The sequence below is a fragment of the Diaphorina citri genome, unplaced genomic scaffold (genome assembly GCF_000475195.1).
Source record: "Diaphorina citri unplaced genomic scaffold, Diaci psyllid genome assembly version 1.1 scaffold1149, whole genome shotgun sequence".
Classification (NCBI taxonomy): Eukaryota; Metazoa; Arthropoda; class Insecta; order Hemiptera; family Psyllidae; genus Diaphorina; species Diaphorina citri.
This window is the reverse complement of record NW_007378578.1, coordinates 90,089-99,855: the sequence shown is the minus strand read 5'-3', so window position 1 is coordinate 99,855 and position 9,767 is coordinate 90,089. Positions and strand designations below refer to the sequence as shown.

Below are 9,767 nucleotides of genomic sequence, written 5' to 3'. Positions count from 1 at the left end.
TAGGGGGCACGGTTGGTCCAGTGGTAGCGCGCTTGCTTGCCATGCAGAAGGTCCCGGGTTCGAATCCCACCATCGACAAAAGTTTGTACTCGTTTTTCGATTGCAAATATTTCAACGGGTTACTTTCTGGTGTTCTCGTGTTGAGCCAGCACCTAAATGGGAAGTATTGTGTCTCTTCTCGCCCATCTGATGAGAGGCATACTACGGGATGGGCATGCTACGACACAGACCACTTGCGTCCAATGTAGCAGTTGTTTCATTGCTACGAAATAAAAACGGCGGTGGAACACTCATCTTTTTTTTTTTTTTTTTAAGCAAAAATCGGTTAACACAAACTTACCTTCTCGCAGGCGCCGTGCGTACATCGGACATATGCGCCGTCTCCCACACTCCCCCATTGAAATCATACACGTATATCATTGGCAGATCCCCCGCCCCGCCCCCCGACCTTGGCCACGCCTCTCCACCAATCACGTACATGGAATCCCGCCATACGGTGGCTGTATGCGAGGCCGAACCCTCGGGCAGAAAGTCTCGGTTGTTCAACGTCACTAGTTGCCAGTAGCCACGGTCTGAGACTTGACTGCAGTCATCACCTGAGGAGAAAGAGTGCGGGTGGTTTGTGTGAAAAGTCTTGAGTTCGAGTCTCACCATTAACATTAACATAACAACATTTTTTTTATAATTAAGCAAGGTCTACTGTATTAATTATGTATTGTACCATGTTAAACCCTTAAAATACAAGAGACCTTGTTTAGACTGCTGGGGCAAAGGGAATTTTTAGTCTCATTCGAGCAGGATAAACAAGGTATATTCTATTCTATTCTAAACTGATTATCTGAGTGGCTGATGGTGGATTTCACCAACCTTCTTTCCAGCCTCAAACAGCCCGTTAGCTTATCAGCCCTGTTGAGCCAATACAAATTAAATGGGACTTAACTGGCTGTTAGCTTAACAGGGGTTCTAATAACCGAATAAATATTGGTAAAATCCACCATGAATCTAGATAACTAAGCATCTTTCCCTGTACACAAAAAGCCCATGGCTGAGGCGTAAGGCAACCTTAACCTTGAGGAAAAATGCTGTTTGAATACGACCATTAAACTGAGTAGGTAGGGTCACTTAAATGTCTTTAATGTGAGTAGGTAGGTTGTCACTTAAATGTCTTTAATGTGAGTAGGTAGGTTGTCACTTATGTCTTTAATGTGAGTAGGTAGGTTGTCACTTAAATGTCTTTAATGTGAGTAGGTAGGTTGTCACTTAAATGTCTTTAATGTGAGTAGGTAGGTTGTCACTTAAATGTCTTTAATGTGAGTAGGTAAGTTGTCACTTAAATGTCTTTAATGTGAGTAGGTAGGTTGTCACTTAAATGTCTTTAATGTGAGTAGGTAGGTTGTCACTTAAATGTTTCAAGTCAAAATTGACCAATCAAATGCCTTGAGACTATGCTTAGCACGAACTTAAGAGCCAGCATTTTGTTCATAAATATGGGAGTTAGATTCAAAAATAAAAAAAATAGGTACCTAATGAAACAATAAAAAAATGGTCTAGCCACAAACTCTACACAATTTTACGAGTGGATGCCACTTGCACTCAACCAAGTGTAAACCCCTTTTTGAGTGGGAATGTGTACCCACTCAAAAAGAACTAAAAGTGAGGCTGTTCTTTGCTCAAAATAGACCTTTTACAAACATCTGATCCTAAATGGTGGACTCTAAACATCATCAATACAACCAAGCAAATCTCTCTTTCTCTTCCTCCACAATCTTGTTGGAGTATGTTGCCACAGATAGTAAATGTAATGCAGCATTCAAACAATGTAAATCAACAAAGACTGTCTGACAGTTGCCTTCAGGTGCCCCATCCAAACATACTATTGCTGTGTGCATGTAGTTAATCAATATGTCCAAACCATGGGACACAGTCAAAAGTGGACACTGCCTCAAGGATGGTACCTACCTAGGTAAAAAATATTTTCCTAAAGTGACTGCAGCATGTGTGATCTATGTTCACAAGGGTTCTACATTACCTGACTTTCCCGCTGCAGAACTGACAACTGTCTCCCTGCCAGCCATCGTGACAAACACAAGATCCGTTAACGAGCTCCCCATTGATGCACACTATACTGTTCTTCTCCTGGAGTTTACTATCACAATGCACTATGAATACTAGGGTATAAATAATCACTAACACTACAGGGATGTTCAGGTCGACTTTTCTTCTGAATTTGGATTTGAAGAGGAAAAATAAATGCAGAAACCGTCCAGTCATTTTCTCAGCACATTGGACCTGCAGTGAAACGTCCTGAATCCTTTATCAGGATGGCGTTTGAAAAAGGTTAACGAATCACATTATTTTAATTGAATTGTTCTCAAATTAAATTAGAAAAACCTTTCACAGGGAAAATCCTTTCAGCTGGATCCCAGATTTTGAGATTTTTATACAACAAAACAGGGGAAAAGTGTTTTTCTTTTGGAAATCAGGTGTTTTGGAAAGTTGGCCTTGAGATTTACCCGTGCAGTGTTGCCTGATCTTACCACACAATCCTCCCCTCCTAAAGTGAAGCACGCCTACGGTAGCCATTGAGGGGAGGGTTCATTAGTAGGACTTCGTTCTAAAATTTAACTATTCATTTCAAATCAGCTAATTATATATTAAATCAGCATTATTCGGTTTAATTTTATCAATTGTTAACAAAAAGAATTGAGTCAAATTGAATAAATTTCCCAATCACCCAGTATCAAAAGGTCAAAATCCAATTCGAGCATCGTGTGAAACAACTAGCACACACGCCTACGGTAGCCGATTTCGAAACGCTTCGGCAACACTGCTTTGAGTTCAAAAAATAAACAAGACCCAAACCAAGTCCAAAACCAAAAATCTTGCACGTGGGGTCTTCTCCACGAAAAAAAGTTTCTTTAAACCCCAAAAAATGTCTGTGTAACTACCTCATAGTGATCTTTTTGGTTAAATTGTGTCCTAGTAATTTCTGTTAATCAACTGACATTTACTCAAAATGGTAAGTTTCAGTCTTAACTCTTAGCATATTTGTTTTATCCCCAAACTGTGGGCCATGTTGTGAAAGAGATAGACCCAGGCAGGATGGTTTTACATAAGGAAATGGAACTGAAATGGGGATCTATGCCTCTCCTAAATTGGGCAATATGCTCATACTCTAGAAGTTCTGAAAACTTGGACACGGAATGTTAGTTATTAGGACTTGTTGCACGAACCACCCCGGTCTCATTTTACTCCATGCAGTGTAAAAGTACTGCATGGTTTGTTTGCTGTTAGCAAATGTACCATTGGTTTACAGGGCAAATTTCCATTAGAATGAGGGGGGTACCTACCCCTCCCCCCACCTATTTTACAGCTAAAAACTAATGTGGCCCGCAGCCAACAATTTAAGGTCCAATACGGCCCACAGTCATCTTGAGTTTGTGCAGCCCTGGTCTAAAACTTTGTGAATGACCCTTTCATAGACTAATAAAGTTACTATACCTCATAGTGATCTTTTTGGTTAAATTGTGTCCTAGTAATTTCTGTTAATCAACTGACATTTACTCAAAATGGTAAGTTTCAGTCTTAATTCTTAGCATTTATGTTTCATCCCCAAACTGTGGGCCATGTTGTGAAAGAGATAGACCCAGGCAGGATGGTTTTACATAAGGAAATGGGGATCTATTATGCCTCTCCTAAATTGGGCAATATGCTCATACTCTAGAAGTTCTGAAAACTTGGACACGGAATGTTAGTTATTAGGACTTGTTGCACGAACCACTCCGGTCTCATTTTACTCCATGCAGTGTAATAAAAGCACTCCATGGTTTGTTTGCTGTTAGCAAATGTACCATTGGTTTACAGGGCAAATTTCCAGTAGAATGAGGGGGCGGGGGGTACCCACCCCTCCCCCCACCTATTTTGCAGCTAAAAACTAATGTGGCCCGCAGCCAACAAGATAAGGTCCAATACGGCCCACAGTCATCTTGAGTTTGTGCAGCCCTGGTCTAAAACTTTGAGAATGACCCTTTCATAGACTGATAAAGTTACTATATTATGTGTTTTCTGTTTCAGTCAAACCTCTACGTGTTGTACGAGCATGCAGCAGGGTACGCTCTGTTTCGTGTGAGTGAATTTGAAGAAATTGGAGCCCTGTTACCTCAGGTAGAAGCTGCTATTCTTGACTTTGGAAAGTTTGGCCAGATTGTGAGGCTTGTCAGCTTCAAGCCCTTCAAGAATGCCATTGCTGCTTTGGAAAATGTCAATGCTGTCTCAGAAGGTAAATTAACCCCTCTTGTCATGAGCTAAATGGTTCATTTGCCTGTCAAAGTGTCTGGTTTTTTAAACGCTTGTGTTGGAAGTTTTTAAAGAACATTAAAAAGCAATTGAATTTTTATTTACTTTTTTTTTTATCTGTTTCTCCTTGCTATTGTATTTTTTGTCTGTCAGCTTCAAGCCCTTCAAGAATGCCATTGCTGCTTTGGAAAATGTCAATGCTGTCTCAGAAGGTAAATTAACCCCTCTTGTCATGAACTAAATGGTTCATTTTCCTGCCAAAGTGTCTGTTTTTTTAAACACTTGTGTTGGAAGTTTTTAAAGAACATTAAAAAGCAATTGCATTTTTATTTACTTTTTTTTTTATCTATTTCTCCTTGCTATTGTATTTTTTGTCCCTATAATTCAACAAGTTTTCTTTTTTACCTATCATCATCTGTTTGCTTTTCTTCCCTTCAGGAATCTGCCCAGAAGATCTGTCCCTCTTCCTGGAAAGTCAATTCAAAGGAATGAAAGTGAAGAAGCTCACTCTGGGTGTTGCTGAACCCAAGCTCGGAGCCGCCATCACAGAAGCTCTGGCCATTTTTTCTTCCCTTCAGGAATCTGCCCAGAAGATCTGTCCCTCTTCCTGGAAAGTCAATTCAAAGGAATGAAAGTGAAGAAGCTCACTCTAGGTGTTGCCGAACCCAAGCTTGGAGCCGCCATCACAGAAGCTCTGGCCATCGCATGCAATCATATTGGACCTATCCCAGAAATTCTCAGAGGTTTGTATAAATTGTATGCTTATGCTTGGATCAAGGACCACCCTGAAGGTTAATATATGAAGAGCACTACCATGAAACACTTATTAGATAATCATTGTTGTCTTGGCCTTTTATTAAATAAAATTTTTGATATTTGGATACTGTAATCCTCTCTTTACAGTTTTTTCAAGGTGTTTAGGAGTGCCACTTTTATTATTTTTATGTCTTAATATTTGGTTATCTAAATGAGTAGGTACGGCTATTTAAAACACAAAAGCGCTTAGACCCTAGAGAAGTGTAAATTGAGGAATTTTAAGAAATCTATAACTTTAAATTTATGTGTGAATTTTCAATTATCACCGCCCATCTTTGTTCCTCAGGTATCCGTTATCACTTCCACAAGCTGGTTGATGGTTTCACTCTGCAATCCTGTGGCATTGCCCAGTTGGGTCTTGGACATAGTTACTCTCGTGCTAAAGTCAAGTTCAACGTGAACCGAGTGGACAACATGATCATTCAGTCAATAGCTCTCCTTGATCAACTTGATAAGGATGTAAACACATTTTCCATGAGAATAAGGTAAGAGACTTTTTTTTTCAAGAGAACTGTTAGTCTAATTCCTATGGCCTGTCTTGAGAGCTGCAATTCTATTGGTTACTAGCTGAATTCCGTCGCTTCGCTCCAGAATCCCGCTAGTTCATCCCGAGGCATGGCCAAACTTGTGGAAAAGGCATGGCCAAACTTGTGGAAAATAATAAAAGTTTGCGCTGCGCGCTCCCTATTAGCTGCATAGTTGTCAAACTAAAAACAAACATTGTATGCTTATGCTTGGATCAAGGACCACCCTGAAGGTTAATATATGAAGAGCACTACCATGAAACACTTATTAGATAATCATTGTTTTCTTGGCCTTTTATTAAATAAAATTTTTGATATTTGGATATTGTAATCCTCTCTTTACAGTTTTTTCAAGGTGTTTAGGAGCCCCACTTTTATTATTTTTATGTCTTAATATTTGGTTATCTAAATGAGTAGGTATGGCTATTTAAAACAGAAAAGTGCTTAGACCCTAGAGAAGTGTACCTAAATTGAGGAATTTTAAGAAATCTATAACTTTAATTTTATGTGTGAATTTTGAATTATCACCACCCATTTTTGTTCCTCAGGTATCCGTTATCACTTCCACAAGCTGGTTGATGGTTTCACTCTGCAATCCTGTGGCATCGCCCAGTTGGGTCTCGGACATAGTTACTCTCGAGCTAAAGTCAAGTTCAACGTGAACCGAGTGGACAACATGATCATTCAGTCAATAGCTCTCCTCGATCAACTTGATAAGGATGTAAACACATTTTCCATGAGAATAAGGTAAGAGACTTTTTTTTTTCAAGAGAACTGTTAGTCTGATTCCTATGGCCTGTCTTGAGAGCTGCAGTTCTATTGGTTATTCTTGAGGTGTGTCCACACAGCATAGTCAACCAAGCGGCCATTGATCAACATCAATCAATGTTGACTGACATAGGTATCCACACTGCCTTGACAACTTAGATTCACCTTGTGGATTAGTCAACAATGTTTTGACACACCTTTAACTTTTATTTAACAAGTTTAACACCTAAAAGACAGTCTATTTTAAAATTTTGGGGCTGATTAGGTCTTTTGAAGTCTCATAGAGCTCATTCTTATGAGTGAGATAGACATTTCCCTGTAAGACATTTCAGTAAGTAAGTGAGATAGACATTTCCCTGGACCACCAGTTTAACAATGATTATTTTTATTTATTTTCTTCAGAGAATGGTACTCATACCACTTCCCAGAGCTGTACAAAATCGTTCCCGAGAACTATCTGTATGCCCGTGTTGCCAAGTTCATTGGTAATCGTAAAACATTTGACATCAGGAACTCTGTGAATTGAGTAATCTCCCTCGTACATGAGACCACTGAAACAAGAAGGAAAAAGAAGTGTTAATAATAGGAAGTAAAGAGACAGCAGAACAACTTAACAGAGGATGAGTCAGCTTTTAAAGACAACAGAGAAAAAATAATAAAGAATGTAGGTACCTACCTACTTAGGTAAGTGAGTTATCTTTCTAAACAGTATTCTAGTAAACTAAGATTTTTTCAAACACTTTAACACATTATGTGTTCAGAAATAAATAACCCCATTTCATTTTACAATTAATAGCCCTTTACCTGCTAAGGTTAGGGAGGGCTTTTCTGTCTTATCATTTCACTTGCATGGCTATGACTTCCTCACAATGACCTCACTCAATCTGATTGGAAATAATTACCTGAAAACTCCCAATAGAGGAGCATGAACACTATCTCCGTCAAATATATACAAATGATCCCAACCACATTCCGTTGCAAATGAGTTGAAATGAAGTCTTATCGTAGCATTTGGAGTATCACTAGCATCAATCAGCCAACTACACTTGACATCTATGGAATAATTGCCTGGGCCATCAATAATGATGCCCGACTTATCAGAGAGTCTGGAAAGTGAAAACAAAATAAATTGGTATGATTTGAAGTCAAGAAATTATTTTTTAAAAAAAGTTTATGACATCTATGGAATAATTGCCTGGGCCATCAATAATGATGCCCGACTTATCAGAGAGTCTGGAAAGTGAAAACAAAATAAATTGGTAATTGGAAGTCAAGAAATTATTTAAAAAAAAGTGTAAACCCCTTTTTGAGTGGGAATGTGTACCCACTCAAAAAGAACTAAAAGTGAGGCTGTTCTTTGCTCAAAATAGACCTTTTAGAAACATCTGATCCTAAAAGGTGGACTCGAAACATCATCAATACAACCAAGCAAATCTCTCTTTCTCTTCCTCCACAATCTTGTTGGAGTATGTTGCCACAGGTAATAAATGTAATGCAGCATTCAAACAATTTAAATCAACAAAGACTGTCTGACAGTTGCCTTCAGTTGCCCCATCCAAACATACTATTGCTGTGTGCACGTAGTTAATCAATATAACCAAACCATGGGACACCATCAAATGTGGACACTGCTCAAAGGATGGTACCTAGGTAAAAAATATTTTCCTAAAGTGACTGCAGCATGTGTGATCTATGTTTTGCTTCCTGGAAAGATATTGGAAAGGTTCTTTATACTTGTTGGTAATAGATAGTAATGAAAACCTTTGTTAACTTAATGCTAATAATTACCTTCAGTAACTTTTAATACAAATTATATTTTGCCTAACTAACTAATAAACTTCCTTCTCCTTCTTCTCCCAGGCATGGACATCTCTCCGGTGGATCTCCTCAACATCGAGATGTTTGCATCCCGAGTGATTGCCCTCGCTGACTATCGTAAATCCCTGGCCACCTATCTGCACAAGAAGATGGGCGTGGTAGCGCCTAACCTTGCGGCCCTGATTGGGGATCAAGTAGGTGCCCGGCTTATTTCACATGCTGGCTCGCTGACCAACCTGGCCAAATATCCGGCCTCTACCGTGCAAATTCTAGGTGCTGAGAAGGCTTTGTTCAGGTGAGTGGATTTTTATTATTATTATTATTATTATTTTAAAGAAGTAGAAGATGAAGAAGTTAGACAGGAAGCATTTTATCTTTTCTCTCTCAAGACTTCTTCAACTTTATCGAACCACCTCATGTTTGGACTTTGCCTCCTTTCTCTTTATCTATGACTTAATAGAGGAGAGAGAAATTTGACAGAGGGAACTCTAACTTGTTCCAAAATTGAAGAGAGGAGAAAGCCAGCCATTGAGAGAATGAACCTTATCTGCTATGGATAAAGTTGGCCCGCGCGGGAATCGAACCCAAGACATGGTATTCACAAGGCTTTTTAAAGTAATAGTAATTTTTAAAGTTTTTTGATAGGTTTTTTGTAACAACGGAGGTGTTATCGTCCCAAAATCGTAAAGAGGAGGAATCGAGCAGTTCCAACAACTGAACTTACCTGCGAAGAATAAAGTTCGCCTCGCGCGGGAATCGAACCTGCGACTTTGAATTTATTTTTACAGAAAATCAGGTTAGGTGTTCAGACTTAAAAGTTACTCCACAAAAAAGTGGAAGTATTTACAAGGCAGGTTTTTTCCCCCTATAAATTAAATTTAATTCGAAATTTCTGGCCTTCTTTGTTTCCAGAGCACTCAAAACGAAGACCAACACTCCAAAGTATGGTCTTCTGTTTCATTCCACATTCATTGGCCGTGCTGGCCAGACCAATAAGGGTCGCATCTCTCGCTATCTGGCCAACAAGTGCTCCATAGCCTCTCGTATTGACTGCTTTGCTGGTGAGTTGTTGGTTTTAATTGCTATGATATAACTTAGTATCTCGGTCCCTATGTTGGTCTGACCAGCTGTCAGTCCAACAAGGGTCGCATCTCTCGCTCTCTGGCCAACAAGTGCTCCATAGCCTCCCGTATTGACTGCTTTGCTGGTGAGTTGTTGGTTTTTAATTGATATTCTTCTTATTTACCGTTCCGAAAACGAACATTATCTGTTCAAGATAAATTCCGCCTCAGACGGGAATCGGAACCGCGGCCTAGCGCTTACAAGGTAGACGCGCTACCAACCAAGCTAATCAGGCTGGCAAAAGTCAAATCTTGTAACCAACTTTGTATTTATCAGGCCACTTTTTTTATGTTTTTTTAAATACTCCGAAACTTTTTGAGTCCGAAAATGTCTGTTTTATGAAGTGGTAGGGTTCTGGGGGAACTCTTCCACCCAAAAAAAAAAAAAAAAAAAAAAAAAAAAAAACCAGTTTTTTTTTAAATA

The 9,767-nt window shown here is 39.2% G+C and overlaps 1 protein-coding gene across 1 annotated transcript in view; it reads left to right on the top strand.

Annotated features, from left to right (window-relative positions):
• Positions 1 to 9,767, top strand: part of LOC103514478 (nucleolar protein 56) — a 24,007-nt gene that overhangs the window by 1,720 nt on the left and 12,520 nt on the right. The window contains exons 2-3 of the mRNA XM_017446237.2: positions 8,265 to 8,517; positions 9,135 to 9,283. Coding sequence (XP_017301726.1) covers positions 8,265 to 8,517; positions 9,135 to 9,283 — 402 coding nt within the window. The remainder of the gene's footprint in view (positions 1 to 8,264; positions 8,518 to 9,134; positions 9,284 to 9,767) is intronic.